The 19,611-nt window shown below is 43.7% G+C and overlaps 1 protein-coding gene across 1 annotated transcript; it reads left to right on the top strand.

Annotated features, from left to right (window-relative positions):
• Positions 1-580: 580 nt before the first annotated feature.
• Positions 581-12,042, top strand: LOC126262687 (trypsin alpha-4-like). Its single transcript, XM_049959462.1, has 2 exons — positions 581-1,036; positions 11,441-12,042. The coding sequence occupies exons 1-2, from the start codon at positions 659-661 to the stop codon at positions 11,837-11,839; spliced, it is 777 nt and encodes a 258-aa protein (XP_049815419.1). The 5' UTR covers positions 581-658; the 3' UTR covers positions 11,840-12,042.
• Positions 12,043-19,611: the final 7,569 nt, after the last annotated feature.

Genomic DNA, 19,611 nt, shown 5'->3' with positions numbered 1-19,611 from the left:
ATGCGGCTTCTCTGATCGACTGTTTCGCAACAATACGGGGGTTGTTTGTGCGCCGGCTCACAGCGGTTGATGCACTGAAACCTTTTACGCATGCGCGATGCGAGCTTTGTCTACCAATCACAGCGCTCGCGGGCACGTATGCGGCCCCAGGCATCACTAAATGGTAAACTCGCTTTGTCAGTGCAGTACCTATTTCATAAGTCGATTTTTGACCTTCAAGTTGTTTTCATTCATCTCTAAACCAAAGACTATTGATACTCCGGGGTGGTGGGGGGGTTGGGGGGTGGGGGGTGGGGGGGGGTGGAGGTGGGGGTCATTGAGAACATGGAACGTGCATTAAGAAGCTTTCAGTTCCAATGGGTTTCACTCTGAAATTTAAAGTTACTGTGCTCTTGACTGACTAGGGGTCCGCCATGGATTTTCGACTGAAGAAGGGGTCCACCAGCTGAAAAGGTTGGGAAGCCTTGATCTAGAGTAAGGACATACTTCCCGTTTTGCAAAATTGTGAGCCACTCACCGAGAGATAAAACACAGCAAGTAGCCACTTCTTGGGCGTCATGATAGCAGTTCTTAGCCGAGCAGTTTGGAGGACGGAGATAACGGTACGAAGAGAGCAGACATATACGACTTGCTCGCTCACTGGGACGTGAGACCCGCTATGGCAGGCATCCAGGTGGTCGTGCTGTCCCTGCTGCTGGCTGCGCAGCTGCAGCTGGTGGCGCCACGGGCGCTGCGGCTGCAAATGCGGGATCACGGCCGCATCGTCGGCGGCTCCGAAGCCAGCATCGAGGACTTCCCGTGGACGCTGGCCCTGCTGTACGCCGGCGTGCAGTCTTGCGGGGCCTCCATAATCGGCTCCCAGTGGGCACTGACCGCAGCCCACTGCTTCGTGTTCTTCCCGCAGGTCGAGGTTTACAGCGTGCGCGCCGGCTCCTCCAGCCGTGGCAGCGGCGGCACCGTGCTATACCTGGCCGAGCTCTACGAGCACGAACTACATGACGACACTTCTGGTGACTACGACATCACAGTCATACGGGTGAGTGATCGTTATAGTTCAATTCCTTTATCTTGGCGGTTCGGGCATGCCCGCCCAGACGCGGGAGAGTGCTGCGTTGCCAGTTGCACCCGCCAAGAGAAGCAGCGCCATAGTATAGTTCGCAAACTTGAAAGTTTACCGTCTAACCTCCTTGCCTGGGGACGCCAGATGAAAATTGATGTCGTCAAGCCCTGAATGAAAAATTGCGTTACGGATAACTGGGGAGGGGATCTTGAGAGCGCTACCTAGAGAGCGTGCCCTGTCTGTACGATACAAGGCAAGGGGCTGGAGGGGTCCCTGCATTCTATATCTTCTATTTTTAAATGAATTCCTTTAACTGGACTCCTATCTGATTTTTAAGGTATGTTAAAGATTGATGACAATTGATTACGTATTTATTTTAAATATTATCACTCGATTTTACAGCGATTGCAGCAATTGTTCCAGTTTACAGATATTAGAATTTTACAACTTATAGCTCGGGTGTATTATATACTAATCTGCACGCACATTTCTACAGGTAAGACGGAGTTGCGTTGGCCAAATGTATACCACCAAAGTCTCCCAATATTTCACATAGGACATTCTCTATGTGAGGAGGATAACGGGCAAACTGGGGACCAGATACTTTAACACAGGGGGTCAAATTTCCGGATTTAAACGAGCACATTCATTACCTTACACAATCCGAAACTGGAAATAAAAGAATTAGTACAAATATTCAAATACCTCTCTTCCATGCATGAACATTGAGACAGACGCACTGAGGGCACGTCTGCTCACTTACCCGTCTTCTGTAACACCCCTAGAATATGGCGGGCACCCGGAGGTCTTCCTGGGTCCCGCTGGAGGGGGTGTCGAACCATTTGGCCGTGACCAACCTCTCCACCCCAAATCTTGTGACACTGGAAAGTCTTTGACTTTTACCTGCCTGTGCTGTCTCTCTGATCCCCTAGCCGGGAGTAAGGTTGGCACTACTGTACTACAGAACTACTTCCCGACAATGATTTGGCCACGGTTTACGGAAATGTGTGAGGAGGATTAGGAAAGTTCATGTGCAGATTCACATTCACGTACACGAAATGCATAATACACGACACATATAAATACGTATTAAAAGCCTGACACATTTCTTTCCACCCGTGCACATGGGTTCTGTTGCACCCGCGGCCGGTCGCGTCGTGTAATAAAATTGGCTGCGGAGCCGCCTCTGTTTCTATTTCCCGGTGCGAGCGAGCAGCGAAACCTGCTGCTTATAGAGCGGTAACTATTGTACCGTTTCAAACTTACATTTAGGGGGGAGCGCGCAGTTTATGAAGTAAAGCCACCACGGCCGCATTAACCCATTCGCTGCTACAGAGACGTGCTCCCCGCATTCCGCGCTGTGCGCGATTTTGTCATCACTGCACTGCTCGCCCATGCAGACACATACATGGTCTTTGGACAGCTTTGACACACTTTATCATTCGATTTCTCAAAAACTATTTGGCCCAAAAATTCGACTTTCTCACATCTTCTTGACTGATACCTTCCCCCCATAAATGACTTGATTTTGTTACGATGTTCAACGCAGTTATTGTGCAGCATTAGACATAGTAAACTATTGCAAGAAATTTTGAAGTGTTTGCAGAGGTAAAAGTCCATAGCGTATACCTTCCGTATGGTCGATTTTAGTTGCCACTAGAAATTTAAAAAAAAAAATACATTCAAACGAATAAAATTCATGAAGTAAGACACTTCGATATTGTTTTTCAATAAAAAAGTATTCAGCCCCAAACAAGGTTTGAACTCAGAACCTTTGGCTTTCACAGCCAAACACTTTAATCATTATGCTAACGCAGCTCGTCATTCAATAGACTTCACGGAGCACTTTAAAATGTCACGCAAAATACCGATAAACACTGTTGGTATGACTATGAATTACTCACGTTTCGTCGAAGTACAATAGGAAATAAACAATTACTGTTGTTCTTTATTGCCATAAACCGGTTAGTGAGAATGATACAAACACCTTTCCATGCTATCGCCGGAATTAGGAGGCTTAGTGCTTCTTTGGTTTAATTAATTAATAGAATATGAAGCAATTGGTATAAAGACTGCTTTTTCCAAACTTTCTATAAAAGAAAATCTGCTCTGAAGACATTGCTTTTGTTCAATTACTTTATTTATGACTGAACATTTCTAAAACTGAAGACACTCGTCCGTGCTCTGCACTGCAGGCTAGCTCTGGCAACGTCGTTGTCTGTTCATTGGCTGACTGTGTTTTATGACGTCAGATACGCAGAACGAACCTAAACTCGGCCGCCGTCGTAAATGACGCGCACTTAAGCAACGCTAAAGAGACGTCAGATAAATCCATATAGCTATTTTTTACTTATTTCTTTCCTGAAAGCGCCTAGTTTCGGACCACTACGTCCATTTTGAAACCATGGCCTACAAAAGATTTTATGTTGCATAGGTAAAATGACAACGCAATTCCACAATTCTACATGTAAGTTGAACGTTACATAAAGCATTATAAAACGCACTGATCAACCAAAACATTATGACCCACTTAACAGCCGGTATGTCCACCTTCGGCACGAATAACAGCGGCGACGCCTCATGGCACGGACGCTATGAGGCGTTGGGACGTCGCCCGAGGGAGCTGCCAGCACATCTACATACCTAAGTCACTTAATTCCGGGGAGTGGGCGATGAGTTGTGACGCTCCGTTCTATCACATTCCCTATGTGTTGTTTGGTTTGTGGGGCGCTGAACTGCGCCGTTACCAGCACTAGTACAAAGTCCTAATCTTTACACAGTCTAGTCTAGTCACTTTCACTGACGAGGACAACAAAAGCACCCAGTCCCCTGCAGAGAAAATTCACAACCCGGCCTTGAATCGAACGCAGGACCTCATGATCCGGAAGCAGCAGCACTAGCCACTAGACGACGAGTGCGGACACATCCCACATGAGTTCGATCTGGTTCACATATGGCGAGTTAGCAGGGCAGCACACTATTTGGAAATCGCCGTAATGTTCCTCGAACCACTCCATCACACTCCTGTCCTCGTGAAGTGTCGCATTACCTTTTGATAAATCCCACTGCCGTCCGCAAACATGATCGTCATGAAGGGATATGCAGCCAGTGTACGATACTCCTTGGGCATCATGGTGCCTTCTACGAGCTCTGCTAGCTCGACTGTTGCCCACGTGAAGTTCGCTAGAGCGTAATGGAGCCGCCGCCAGCTTGTTTCGGTCCCAAAGTACTGTTGCCAAGGAAGTGTTCCCATGCACGACGACGGATACAGCCCCTCCCGACGGCTTGATGAAGGGGGTATCTGTATTCATCAGACCATGCAAGACCCTGGTACTTCGCCGATGTCCCCTGCCGGTGGTCACGTACCCATTTCGGTCGTATTTGCCGATGTCATGGTGTTAAAATTGGCACATGCAAGGGTCGTGAGCTGTGGAGGCCCATCATTTGGCGTGTTCGGTGTAGTGTGTGTTCCGAGATACTTGTACTCTGTGAAACACTAAGGTCTGATGTTGCTGCCACCACAGTTCAGCCGGCTGCTGGTGGCCGAGCGGTTCTAGGCGCTTCAGTCTGTAACCGCACGATCACTACGGTCGCAGGTTCGAATCCTGCCTCGGGCATGGATGTGTGTGATGTCCTTAGGTTAGTTAGGTTTAAGTAGTTCTAAGTTCTAGGGCACTGATGACCATAGATGTTAAGTCCCATAGTGCTCAGAGCCATTTGAACCATTTGAACCACAGTTCAGTGCGACATCTATAGTGAGTGGTGGCCACCGGACGTGGCTTCACCTTGGTTTCGCCAAGTGTTGGAGAACTCACCACGGCACTCCTCAAACACCCGACAAACTGCGCAATTGCCGAAATGCTCATGCCGAATCTTTCCGTCATCACAGTCTGCACTCTGTCATACTGAGGTATATCGCGCGTTTTCACCATTCTACACACTACACTACACTCACTGATACTACATGCACCATGCGTGCGTCTGACTAGCAGTCTTCCTTTGTCAGGTGACGCTGCTGTCGACTGGAAAGGTTTATATCGATAGCAGGTCGGTGGTCATAATGTTCTCGCTGATCAGTGTGTGAATACTGACCAGTTCCTAACGATGAGCCTCCGCAGCCCACGATCCATGCATGTGCCAATGTGAACACCAGGACATCGGTAACTACTACTGAAATTGGGAAGTTACCATCGGCCCTGGACGTTGGACCAGTGACAGAGTGTTGCATTGTCTGATGAATAGTCATACCTTCTTTATCATGTCGATGAGAGGGCGCGAAACCGTCGTCGTCCAGGGAAACAGCTCCTTAACACCTGTTCTGCGCCGGCCTATGTGGCCGTGCGGTTCTAGGCGCTTCAGTCTGGAACCGCGTGACCGCTACGGTCGCAGGTTCGAATCCTGCACCTTTTTTTAAAAGCTGAGAAGGGCATGTTATCGAACCTTGCCAGCCCCCCCCCCCCCCCCACATGGCAGGTGAGCATCCTGCTCTGTGTCACACCGACCGTCGAAACATCGGTCTTACTCTATTGTATTAAAGACGCTTGAAAATCCTCAAAGTTGATTTTCTCCAGAATTTTTGAAAGTCGTATTGAATTGTTTTGCAAACTTCATATTTTTGTTCTAAACTTTACGTACCGTGAGCATAAAAAAATGGATAATTTCGGTTACCATGTGGTCTCCTTGTCAGAGAGAACGATGATAAGATATCTATATGCACGAAGTAATATTGTTATATTTTTAATAATGGTTCAAATGGCTCTGAGCACTATGGGACTTAACATCTATGGTCATCAGTCCCCTAGAACTTAGAACTACTTAAACATAACTAACCTAAGGACACTCAGTCATCACGAGGCAGAGAAAATCCCTGACCCCGCCGGGAATCGAACCCGGGAACCCGGGCGCAGGAAGCGAGAAGAGTTATATTTTAATGCAGAGATTGTTACTGAAGCAGAGTGCTTACAAAACAGAAATTTCATACGAGTAGTAGCCTCTCTTTTGACTTATGTACCTTGAGACTGATCGTATAGAATCCTCAGTAACAGCGGCTCAGATAAGTAACTAACATTACTACGAAGAAGGTAATTTCTACAAACAAACGTCAAAGCTGTAAGTCAAACATCAAAATTTTGGTGTCATTTAGGGCATTCACTAGCAAAGAAACCATACATCTCCAATGACACATCTATGTAGCGTATAAGCTTAAAAGTATTTTTCTCACATTTTTCCCTTATTACACTGATTTCGTAAGATCTCGTGTTATTTTACAGGCAAAATCATACATTACGCATGCTGTAACATTGCTACATTTCGGTACGATATTGCAGTTACTGTGTTGTTCGGTATTAAGATGCAATATTCCATCGGACATGCAGTGTGAAGTCGTTGTGAAATGTATGGAGTGTTTTCGCAATTGCGAGTATGGGCATCAATTGTGTTATAGAATGACGCTTATAAAAGTTTGTGCCGGACCGGGACTCGAGTACCGACTTCCCACTTATCGTGTGCGGTCGCTTTACTATTAGGCTATCTGAACAGGCGGCCTGACCCTAACTTCCAAATGTCGTCAGCCATGTATCTACGGCCAGCACTCGTACATCCATTACGTATACTCCCGTACAGGGGAGACATTTTAATTGAAAGTCGCATGCTCAGTGTCGCCTGATAAATACGATACTGCGTTATTCGACCGGTCTTCCATTTCTGAAACCAGCCTTCCGTCTCTCACTTGATGCTGTTACTGCCGTAATCTGGTTACAGTCCGATTCCTTGAGTTCCACCTGTGTAGTCTGGCCACATGCCACAACCGATCCCTTGAAAGGCAGCTACCTGAACGGCGAACAGCCGGCCGGGTAGCCTTCGCTTTAACCTTCTTGTCTTTATCACCTAGCTGAACTGCAAAAGACACGTGCCCGCCGACAACCAGGTGTTCACTGCTGATAGCTGATTAGAGATTTTGATAAGATATAGGTGATAAGCAAACTCCTAAGAGAACCAGTCTGTGCTGCGTGTGCTGATTCCAAGCCCTATAGGTCCCTACACTCATTTATGTTTCTGTTTTTTTTTTAATAAATTGTGTACTGGGTTCCCCTCTGAACGATCCGATGTTTTGCACTCATCCACCGAAGGGAAGCCTTTTGGTCTGATTAATGTTAATCATGCCTAGCACCCACAAAAAAAAAATATTATGCTGTAATCTAGGGATATATTTTTTTACTTAGCATTCTTCCCAAAATTCCTTTTTTGTACCTATCAACATTTTGGTAATTAATTTCTGTGCGTCTCATTGCCACTACCTTTCTTCCAGTTACAACATTTCTAAATGATGATATCATTACGTCAACGTGTCGAAGCTTTCCTTAGCTTCAGCCAAACCTTATATATTGTTACACCATCAATACTGTGTTCCTGTTCTCCTTGGAATTTTCTACCCAGCCTTCCCACCACGTTCTATATCACGAGGACGAGATATGCAACACTTGCGATTGCATTGTACAATATATACAATTTTATGGGGAGGTGTAGTTTGGTGTTGTTAGTAATTTATTAGTTTCCAGTAACAACATTGACTGGTAGCAGCTTACAGTTGTTCAACTTTTTTCTGTAAAATACGTAAAAGTAGGAGAGAATGGGTGATAATTGCCCGCTGATATCCCACCTTGCATGTGGATTTCGGCTTTTGGGATCAGAACTATTAATTCAATCAGTTTTTTTTTAGTTTTGGAGGATTTAAACATTTTGCCAGAACATGTGTAGAGACGAATGGGTATCAGGTGAGGTTGCTGACGGAAAGAGGCTAGGGATCACGCTGTTTAAGGTGTCGCAACGTCATAGTCAATGTGCAAGTAGTTATCACGTCACATTATATTGTCCAGTGGAAACAGCTACAGTAAGTAACACATGCGCACACACACACACACACACACACACACACACAATGTGAGTGAATCATAATAACGTTCGAGCAGTATGGTACGAGGCAGTAGGACATACAGATGTTAGGATCGATCCTGAAAGCGCGCTCGGAGTGCCGAAGTTGTTGAGGTTGCCGCTCCCAGTAAGTGGGAAATCCAGGTTCGAGTCCCGGCCTGGTTTAAATTTTCATGTGTTTCTAGTAAATGGTACAGCTGACGAATAATCATATTCGCCATAGACGAATACGTGCCAAGTACCTATTAGAAATGACATTTAACTAAATAGAAAGACGGGGTGTGAAACACTTTGCTCGCGTCATTTTGTTTAAATTGTTGCCCTTTTGCCCTGTGATACTAAATGGAGAGACACAGTAATTTTTAAAATTGCCCCGTGGTAGCAAATTGAGGTACACGGTTATTTTTAAAATTGAAACTGTTTATCGGTATACCTATCTCTAACGACATCTTCGAAGCTTATATTAAATCAACACATCTATTTAAATAGGTGTTTTCATAAAACAACATAGATGAAACAAAGATTTACCATTTTAATAAATGAGTATAGTTGAGAGATTCGCAGTATAATGGTATTTATCTGTCTCTTCCCTCTCGAATTAGGTGTTTCCAGCGCTTTGTCATGGCAGAAAACCTTCCAGACTCAGATAAGCTCTGGATATAAAGCTGTACTTTGGAACTTTTATTGATGAATGTAACAAGCTGTTGTGAAATATCAGGCTGGATTTTACATTTAAATTCTAATGTGCATAACTTATAGATAACTCTCATTGTGGCTGGTACTGAATATGTGTGTGTTGAATAACGGATACCTATTTGAGGAAAGAAAGTTGCTCTGAGTGTTTGTACAGATTGCAAGTGTGGTTCAACTTGTGACCTTTCCAATGACCACAATGACCTTGAGTACGGAACCACAATGACCTTGAGTACGTATTGTTTTAGCCTTCAGTCCGAAGACTGGTTGGATGTAGCTATGCTAATCTATCCAGTGAAACCCTCGTCATCTCTGCCTGACAGCTGCTACCTGCATCGACTGAAAGATGTTTACTAGTTAGGTCTAGGACTCACGCTATCATACTAGTTACAACCATACACTTCCCTTCATAACAAAGTTGACTGTTCCCCGATTTCTCGTGACGCGTCCCTACCAATCGATCACGATGAGGAATAACACAGTTTTCTCTCCAGCTACGCTCTCTACGATCTTTTCTCTCTACCCATTTACTCTTCCGAACCCTTCAGTAGCATCACATTTCAAAAGATTCAGTTTTCTTCTTGCTTGTACTGTTTAGCGTCAGCATTTCACTTCCACGGAAAAGGAAAATACTTTCTGACAAATATTCCGAATATTTAAGTTTATATTAGTTGTCCATGTAATTCTCTTTTTCAAAACGTATTTTGTTGCCGTTACCAGTCAGCATTTTGTAACCTTTCTTCGTTGGACATTGTCAGTCAGAAAACCTCGTATACTACTTTCAGTGTCTGTTTTCCTACATCTCAGCTTCACCTGACTTAATGTTACACAATTGCTAATGACTTAGCTCCGTTCATGTTGCACTTGCAATCTACACTCATGCTCATAAATTAAGGACAACTGCAGAATGTGGTGCCACACAACGTGGCACTGCACAAAACTGGCGCTAATAGCATAGGCACATAGGGAACACACACGACACAGATTTGTAAGTCCACAGTATTGGTGATAAGTTGAGGAAACCGTCCCGAAACAAATGTACTACAAAACGCCACTGTTTTCTGCGCATGTACCCCGACATCAATATGGGATATGATCACCATGCACACGAACACAGGCCGCACAACGGGTTGGCATACTCTGGATCAGATGGTCGAGCATCTGCTGGGGTATAGCCTCCCCATCTTGCACCAGCGCCTGTCTGAGCTCCAGAAGTGTCGTAGGGGTTTGAAGACGTGCAGCGATATGTCGACCGAGAGCATCCCAGACGTGCTCGATGGGATTTAGGTCTGAAGAACAGGCAGGCCACTACTTTCACCAGATATCTTCTGTTTCAAGGTACTCCTCCACGATGGCAGCTCGGTAGGGCCGTGCGTTATCATCCATCAGGAGGAAGGTGAGACCCACTGCACCCCTGAAAAGGCGGGCATACTGATGCAAAATAACGTCTCGATACACCTGATATGTTACAGTTCCTCTGTCAAAGACATGCAGGGTTGTAAGTGCACCTATCATAATCCCACCCCCACACCATCAAACCACGGCCTCCATACAGGTCCCTTTCAAGGACATTAAGCGGTTGGCATCTGGTTCCTGGTTCACGTCAGATGAAAATCAGGCGAGAATCACTGTTCAGACTATAATTGGACTCGACCGTGAACATAACCACTGTTCCAATGACCATGTACTGTGTTCTTGACACCAGGCTTTACGGGCTCTCCTGTGACCAGAGGTCAGTTGAATGCACCTTGCAGGTCTCCGGGTGAATAAACAATGTCTGTTCAGTCGTCTGTAGACTGTGTGTCTGGAGACAACTGTTCCCGTGGCTGCGGTAAGGTCCAGAGCAAGGCTACCTGCAGTACTCCGTGGCAGTCTGCGAGCACTGATGGTGAGATATCGGTCTTCTTGTGGTGTTGTACACTGTGGCCGTCCCGTACTGTAGCGCCTGGACCCGTTTCCTGTCTGCTGGGGTCGTTGCCATAGTCTTTAGATCACACTTTGTGGCACACGGAGGGCCCGTGCTACGACCGGCTGTGTTTGACCAGCCTCCAGTCGCCCCAGTATTCTACCCCTCTTGACGTCATCAATATGTGTTCTTTGAGCCATTTTCAACACACAGTCACCATTAGCACGTCTGAAAGCGTCTGCACACTTACTCGCTGCACCATACTCTGACATGCACCAACACACCTCTGCGTATGTGGACTGTCGCCAGCGCCAACTTGTGACGACCGCAGGTGAAATGCACCGCACTGTCATACCCCGAGATGATTTAAACCCGGAAACCGCCCACCAGAGCGTTATTTTACGATGTATCAGCGTTATCCTTAATTTATGAGCATGAGTGTATATTCAAGACTGTATCCACCACACTGAAATGATCGTCCAACTTATTTAGCGTCTGTGACAGGATGGTAATGTCATCGGCTCGCCTGAAAATTTTAATTTCTGTTCCCTGAAGTTTCATTCATTACCAGAACGTGTCCCTGGGCGTTCTTTACTCCTTGCTTAATGCACAGATTGAATGAGATGGGGGATTCAACTACAATTCCTGTCTGGATACCTTCGCAACTACTGCTACGTCTTCCATGTCCTCCGACTCATAACTGCCGTCTGTATTCTGAACAGGTTAGAGACTACCTTTCCGTCTCCGTGTTTTATCGCTGCTACCTTCAGTATTTCAACATTCACTACATCTAGAAATGCAATAAACATAGCATCGTCTTCCTTCTGTCCAGCTAAAATTTAATTTTGCAGACTGCCGATCCGTTCCCGCTGGGCACCAACGTGGCTGTCGCGAACCTTCCAGAGGACGGGTACGACCCGCCAGCCGGCCTCGCGGTCACAGTGACCGGTTGGGGAGACACGGAGACGGGCGAGACACCGGACACACTGCGGAAAGTGGACATCAGCGTCATGGACCGCTCCGCCTGCGACGGTATTTCGCCCATCGGTCGCGAGGTGACCCCGCGCATGCTGTGCGCCGGTGAGGCAGGCAAGAGCGTGTGCTATGGGGACTCCGGGAGTCCACTCGTAAGCGGCAGCACACAGGTGGGCATCGCGTCGTGGGGGAGTAACGACTGCGAGGCTGCGGGCGCCGTCTACGTCAACGTGGGCAACTTGCGCTCCTGGATTACCAGTATCTCTGGCGTCTGACAGCCCGAACAGAATACTTCGAAACTGCCCCAGCCAGAGCAGTAGCTTCTGAGTTTTGCTCTCACATTCTGAAACATAACGGAAACGAGACAATGATTTTCGACGGAAACCATTCCTCTGTCAAATTTGTTACTCTAACAAATGAACAAACACTAAGCTGTTTTGTTACCTAATCATGCTAATAAATTACCTTCTCTTGTGGAGTTTTTGTAACTAAAATTGTACCCGAAGTCTGTGCTACTGTACTGTATTGAAATGTTCGGATGCCCATCAACAGAATCCCAATCCTTGACTTCTACAATAATTTCTAGTTTCGTCGTAGTCACACTACAACGTGAGCGAGATAGGACGCCCGATACCGTTACAGGAAGTGTCGTTGGTACCACGAGCCATCTGCCACTTGAGATATGATATCAGTATCGATTATCGATTACTGAAGCAAAGTCGATGGCGACACCCAACAAGAGACTCTATCACATTAACCTAAAATGATACCACGTAAATTCTATTGCTTTGTACGTAAGACATTGCTGACTGCGTGCTGAGTTCATAGATACCATAGAACCCTTCTGAAATTATATTTTACGACTGCTGTAGTAAATGTGTATTACGATTGGTGATACCAATTAAATTCATCAACCCGCATTTTGTTACTGAACCATCTATAGCAAATAAAGACCACAAACATCTGACCAATTCTAAAATTGTATCGCGTAATATGAAAGTAAGCTAGGGTGCAGTATTAAAATTCAGTTAAACGACTGTTTTCAAGAGGAATAATCAATCAGCTGATGGAAGACACTAGATAATGTTTTGCACTGTATCTTCGAACCAAGCGCTTCAGCTGCATTAATATAACTAATATATTAATCATGATACAGTATTAAAATCTCCTTTTTTCATTTTGGTTATCAGACTTCTGACTGTTTTGATGCGGCCCGCCACGAATTTCTCTCCTGTGCAAACCTCTTCATCTCAAAGTACCACTTGCAACCTAGGTCGTCAATTATATGCTGGAAGTATTCCAATCTCTGTCTTCCTCTACAGTTGCATCTCGTGGTCGTGCGGTAGCGTTCTCGCTTCCCACGCCCGGGTTCCCGGGTTCGATTCCCGGCGGGGTCAGGGATTTTCTCTGCCTCGTGATGGCTGGGTGTTGTGTGATGTCCTTACGTTAGTTAGGTTTAAGTAGGTCTCAGTTCTAGGGGACTGATGACCATAGATGTTAAGTCCCATAGTGCTCAGAGCCATTTGAACCTCTACAGTTTTTGCCCTTTATAGCTCCCTCTAGTACCATGAAAGTCTTAACAGATGTCCTATCATCCTGTCCTCTTTATCAGTGTTTTCCAGATCTTCCTTTCCTCTCCGATTCTGCGCAGAATCTCCTTATACCTTACTTTATCAGTCCACCTAATATTCAACATTCGTCTGTAGCACCACATTCAAATGCTTCGATTCTCTTGTGTCCCAGTTTTCCCACATTCCATGTTTCATAACCCTTACAATGCTATACTCCAGACGTACATTCTCAGAAATTTCTTCCTCTAACTAAGGCCGATATTTGATATTAGTAGACTTCTCTTGGACGGGATGCCCTTTTTGCCATTGCTAGACTGCTTTTGATGTCCTCCGTGCTCGGTCCGACATTGGTTATTTTACTGCCTAGGTAGCAGCATTCCTTAACTTCATCTACTACAAGACATTCAATCCCGATGTTAAATTTCTCGCTGTTCTCATTTCTACTACTGCTCATTATCTTCGTCTTATTTCGATTTACTCTCAATCCATACTGTGTACTCATTAGACCGTTCATTCCGTTCAGCATATCATGTAATTCTTTTCACTTTCACTCAAGATAGCAACGTCATCAGCGAATCGTAACGTTGATATCCTTTCACCTTGATTTTTAATTCAACTCCTGAACAGTTCTTTTATTTCTATCATTGCTTCCTCAATGTACTGATTGAACAGTAGGTGCGAAAGGCTACACGATTGTCTTACACGCTTTTTAATACGAGCACTTGTTTGTTGGTCGTCCACTCTTATTATTCCGTCTTGTCTGTCTCCTTAACTACGGAAATATTGCAAAAAATCTAAGACCAATTTGGAGTCAGCGCAGAAATTCCTTTAAGACGAGACATGTACACATATTTTTAAAGTCATTTGAAAATTCATAAAAATTATCTTTATTTTATTTTCCGAAGACCTCAGAACGGGTTACACAGGGTATTTTAAATTGCTTCATAATTTCTAAAATACTTGATTTTTAAGTGAGGATAACTTCACATGTACAAGCAGGTGTAGAGTTTGAGATTTATGTGAAATAGAATCCTCTACTCGCAAATAAATTTTTCAGCCTGTGATTTGTAGAGAAGGGTATTGTTTTATTTAAATTAACACATCACATCTGATTGCTTATAGTTAGATAACCTTTCCCGTTTTCATACTATGTCTCTTTCCTTCTCCTGAATGGGTTATACTTTTGTTCAGTTCTGACGATCCAGTGCAGTACGGCGATACAGAGTGAGGACATGGTGAATGGTTTCCTTCTGTGCTACCAGTTTGTTCTTTATCGATTGATTAATTTTAACGTATTAGGATCGACTCCATCATCGTTGGAACGAAATTTCTTTACCTTTTACATTCTTTGAGACATTTAAATGAATTTTCTTTCTCATGTTTTCTGTTAAATTATTTCTGAGTATTTTTAGATAGAAAAAATATACATATCTAAGTCTGATATTGGTCGACGGTGCGCTTGGTGACGCTTGACGGAATAGGTAAGTTAATATTATCACATCCATATAATATTTTGTAACATATTGTGGAACTTAGTAAAGGCAGGTTCAACCTTAAGAAAATGAACAGCTAACGACATAACACTAACAGCATCCGATCGTGGCATCACGAAACGAACCGCCTCCATATCAGTTAAAACACACCAAGATGGAGAAAATAATGTCAGTTAACACAGCCAAAAATCACTGCCACAATATAATTAGTATGTGAGGGATAATGGGTTGCTTACTTACTGGAATAAAAATGGTTTTAGTTCATTATTATTCACAACAGTCATGCAGTACAATGAACTTATATCGATGTCAGTCGACGTCCATAAAGGGAAGAAAGATAACTGAACAACAACCTAAGAACGATTCCCTGTCACATAAATAACTTTCACTTGGATGGGCAATTAATATAACATCAGTTATTATATTTAATTTACTTTAGTAAGATGACATTACACTGCACATACTCTCTATCGATTAACATTCGAAATGAGAGGAACGACGACGAACAAACGCTCTATTGCCTCCTTGAATGTTGGAAGCAGTGTCCATCAAGTTATGTCACTTCTAGCACTCAGTTACTCTTAATTACCTGTAGGTTCAATTGTTGGCGCAGGATTTTAAAAGTGCTCAGTACATACTAACAGTTACGTTATTGCTGTTTGTTCTAACATATTCTTAAGGATTTTAGTATACATCAAATTCTACTGAATCGAAGTTTTGTTAAGTTCCATTGTCGTCAGGTATTCTTGGCTGTAGATTTATTTTGTCGTTTAAAAGTATATGATAAACATGATCATTTTTACATCAGATAAAGAGTGATTATACAGTATCGTTAAATAATGGATCATATCTCAGTGTTGAGTACTAGATCTGACATATTACTCCTCTACTTAGTCGAAATCCGACGAAAGGCTGGTCTAAAATCTTGACAGAGCCTTCAGACTTTAACATTTATTATTCTGTGTAACGTTTACATGTCATACAAACAGTAATTGTATGTCACGTGAGATTTATGGATTAATTACTCATATATTTATTATTCAGGTGATTCCAAAGGTATTTTCGGGGTACAGTCTTTTCCTTTTACATACAGTTCATAACTTATAATCGTTCATAAAAGGTCATAGAATTATACAAATGTAGAATCTACTTGGTCGTAAATACGTGCAGTTGCATTACGTTATGACTGTTCCTTCAACATTATTTATGGTTATATATTTAGCTGGATTTCAACTGCTATAACAGTAATTGTCACTATAAACAGAAAACATAAAATGTTGCTTTGATGAAATCACCTTCTTTACATCTTAGGAGTGAAAATGTTGTCTCTTACATCCGTTATGGTAATTAGTAACACCTGAAAGGAATGAAAATTCTATTAGATCTCAATTTATGTTAATTTTTTGTTAATATGTGTCACTGGTAGCTTCCAGCGTGATTTTTCTGCCTTGATGACGTAAGCTGGAGCTGGAATCCGTCAGGAAAACGTTGTTACTATTTGATGACAGGACAATCCGTGGACAGGATGGGGCCGGAATCAGCAGGACAATGGTTCTGCAGATGGTTACAGCTGTAAGAATAGATCGGTTGTATCCCAAGGAGACGTCGCGCAGCTCATCAAATAGAGAAACATGAAAAGTTTACAGTCGCGTCGTAATAATAATATAAAACTTACGCTATATCGTTCTGAAATAAAATCTTTACATTATAGACATATACGTAAAGGTGGCCTCATCTGTGAATAGAATGAATAACACAAATCCCAGAATCGTTATTGGCTGGTGAAGAAACCAGTGAAACAACTGCTCCCGATGTGGAGAGTCTGTCGCTAGTAAGCCCTGCCCACGCCTAAGCCCTGCACATGCTGTAAGTGATAAGGGTAGTAACAAGTGTCATGGAGAATGTTCCACACGGTCGTCTGGCTTACCCTGTACTGGCGGGCCAACTGCTAGGTACTGACACGGCGGTTGCCTTCCACAATGTTAATCGACTTTTGCTCCAAGTCTTATGTCTGGATATTTCAGGTGCGACCTTCATGGTATCCTGATTCCTGAAGCGACCCTGTCTCAGACAAACGGCGAAATGTTGTTGCAGATATTGAATCATTTGGTTGTTGTCGGCGGGGATAGGTCTCCTGATAAAACCTTGTTGCCTGCCACCAGTTGCAGTTTGCCTTTCCTTAAGTGAACAGCATGTCGGCAAGCTCTCGATCTGAATACGGATCAATTGTGTACAACGCTCTATCACGTCCACTACAAGGTAAGTCACCAAGAGAAGTGGATCGGGCACAAAATTACCAATCACTGTGGGAGGAGAGTGTGCCAGAGCATAACGTATGAGGAACAGTACCACCCTCTGGGAGGAAACCGTGGATACTGTACTGTATGGTACTACGCGTATTAGACCGCACTCGCTGTAACAAAGTATGTTTGAATAAATGTTATGTAGCATGTAAACCATGCATTTCAGGACATGAGTTCATTAGACCTTTTTTGTCCCATATCTTCTTATTAATGAATCCCTAGAGTTTGTACACGGTGGAAAACATATACACATATACAGGTATATCTGTGTTCCTTGTGGGAACTCAGATATCCTTCTTTCGTGTTTGGTACATCTGTAGGCCATTGAGCTACGTATTTTATTAAGTAGTTTAAATTACTTTTACTCTTCTACACTAACTGTACACATTTAATGCAAATGCACCAGGAATAGTGTCAAATATTTCCGTGCGTACTGCTTGTGCAAACTTGAAGCGCAGTAAACGATACGTATCTTGACATGTGTTGTTGTTCTTTCGTAAAATAAGTTTCCCATTTCTCCAATAAGTAAAGCTGAGAAACCAGAGTGTTTTGGCATCATTGTCTACATCAGGAAAGGCCATATATGTAAGATTAAAATAGGTAAGTAAATAGGTAAGTACAAAACTTCCAGAAAACAGAATACTTTACTTATATCAATAGCAAAATCCCATTTCTCATTCATTGCTCATCGGGACAGACACCATTTTTCGACAATATTTGACGGAAAACAATTATTGAATATTTCGTGAATAAAACTGTTAGTGTACACAAGTAAAAATTTATATATACAGTGTATACCTAACTCGACCACAGGACCTACAATTTTCTGTCTCTAATTTAAAATGAAAATACTTCTTAATGCAATTTATCTTAAAATGTGATTGTAACGGATTTTATAAAATACGAACGAAAGGGAACCATAGGCCACAAAACCGCACAGCGCTCAGCTGTAATGTCGAGTGTAGCATGTCGTTGTTCATCGCTCCCATACGTCATAATAAATCACGTGTTTACCCATGACTGGAAAGAGGAATCGGTCTCTCTCCACCGTTAACAAGTCTCGATATGTTAACTTTATTTCGTATGCAGCGACCTATATCCTAGAAGCCGAATGCAACCTTAACAGCGTCTACATTCTTCATTGCAAAGTTTTCAAAATATGTCTGGTGGCTTATTTATTTGGCAACTATCACAGTAACTATGGACAATAACAGAAATAAAACCGATTCACCATCAAGATGTGATATCAGACTATAATATGTCGATAAATCTTTAAACCGGGGAGTTTCCTCTAAATCGAGTGAGATAGACTGCACAGCGAAGAACATGTGCGAATCCATAAAGACTCGTTTTTGACTTTTGCGCGAAAAGTAAAAGTTCTACTGAGACGCTATCTACAGAGATGGGTTGGTTCAAATGGCTCTGAGCACCATGGGACTTAACATCTGAGGTCATGAGTCCCCTAGAACTTAGAACTACTTAAACCTAACTAACCTAACGACTTCACACACATCCACGCCCGAAGCAGGATTCGAATCTGCGACCGTAGCGGTCACGCGGCTCCAGACTGAAGCGCCTAGAACCGCTCGGCCACTTCGGCTGGCTACAGAGATGGGCACAGCTTTGTTTGCTTTACATAAACCAATTTTTTGCACATCGGATGACTTCAGATTATTCAAATAGTAGGGCGCCACTTGAACCTCACTGCCAGAAGTCGTTTCGGTGCGCCACTCATAACTCCTGATGCCAAATATACACGTAAATGGCGTGACGCGAGCTCCAAGCGGCGGCGAGGCTAAGACGTGACGCAGACTAGACGTGGCATGGACGGGACGTGAGCAGTTCACACTGAAGTGGCACTGTCAGAGTGACGTGGGACAGGCGAACTACGAATGGACTTCAATATGTCATCTTCATCAGCCGGAGATAATATATATTGAAGCGCCAAAGAAATTGGTATAGGCATGCGTATTCATATACAGAGATATGTAAACATTCGCCCGCATCTCGTGGTCGTGCGGTAGCGTTCTCGCTTCCCACGCCCGGGTTCCCGGGTTCGATTCCCGGCGGGGTCAGGGATTTTCTCTGCCTCGTGATGGCTGGGTGTTGTGTGCTGTCCTTAGGTTAGTTAGGTTTAAGTAGTTCTAAGTTCTAGGGGACTTATGACCACAGCAGTTGAGTCCCATAGTGCTCAGAGCCATTTGAACCATTTTTTGTAAACATTCAGAATACGGCGCTGAGGTCGGCAACGTCTACTTAAGACAACAAGTGTCTGGTGCAGTTGTTGGATCAGTTACTGCTGCTACAATGGCAGGTCATCAAGATTTAAGTGAGTTTGAACTTGGTGTTATCGTCGGCGCACGAGCGATGGGACACAGCATCTCAGCTTTAACGATAAACTGGGCATTTTCCCGAACGACAACTACACGAGTGTACCGTGAATATCAGGAATCCGTTAAAACTTCAGATCTCCGATATAGCAGCGGCCGGAAAAAGATCCTGCAATAACGGGACCAACGACGACTGAAGAGAATAGTTCAACGTGACAGAAGTGCAAACCTTCCGGAAATTTCTGCAGATTTCAGTGCTGGGCCATCAACAAGTGTTAGCGTGGAAACCATTCAACTAAACATCATCGATATGGGCTTTCGGAGCCGAAGACCGTATTTTTCATATGATT

This window comes from Schistocerca nitens, chromosome 6, assembly GCF_023898315.1.
Source record: "Schistocerca nitens isolate TAMUIC-IGC-003100 chromosome 6, iqSchNite1.1, whole genome shotgun sequence".
Taxonomy (NCBI): Eukaryota; Metazoa; Arthropoda; class Insecta; order Orthoptera; family Acrididae; genus Schistocerca; species Schistocerca nitens.
Note: the sequence above shows the minus strand (reverse complement) of the source record. Positions and strands in the feature narration are given on the sequence as shown.

What these genes read in the sequence shown, in the direction of transcription:
- LOC126262687 (XM_049959462.1), top strand. Translation starts at nt 659, where the DNA reads ATGGCAGGCATCCAGGTGGTCGTGCTGTCCCTGCTGCTGGCTGCGCAG. An exon ending in ACGACATCACAGTCATACGG is followed by an intron (nt 1,037 to 11,440) that starts GTGAGTGATCGT and finishes TTAATTTTGCAG; the next exon opens with ACTGCCGATCCGTTCCCGCT.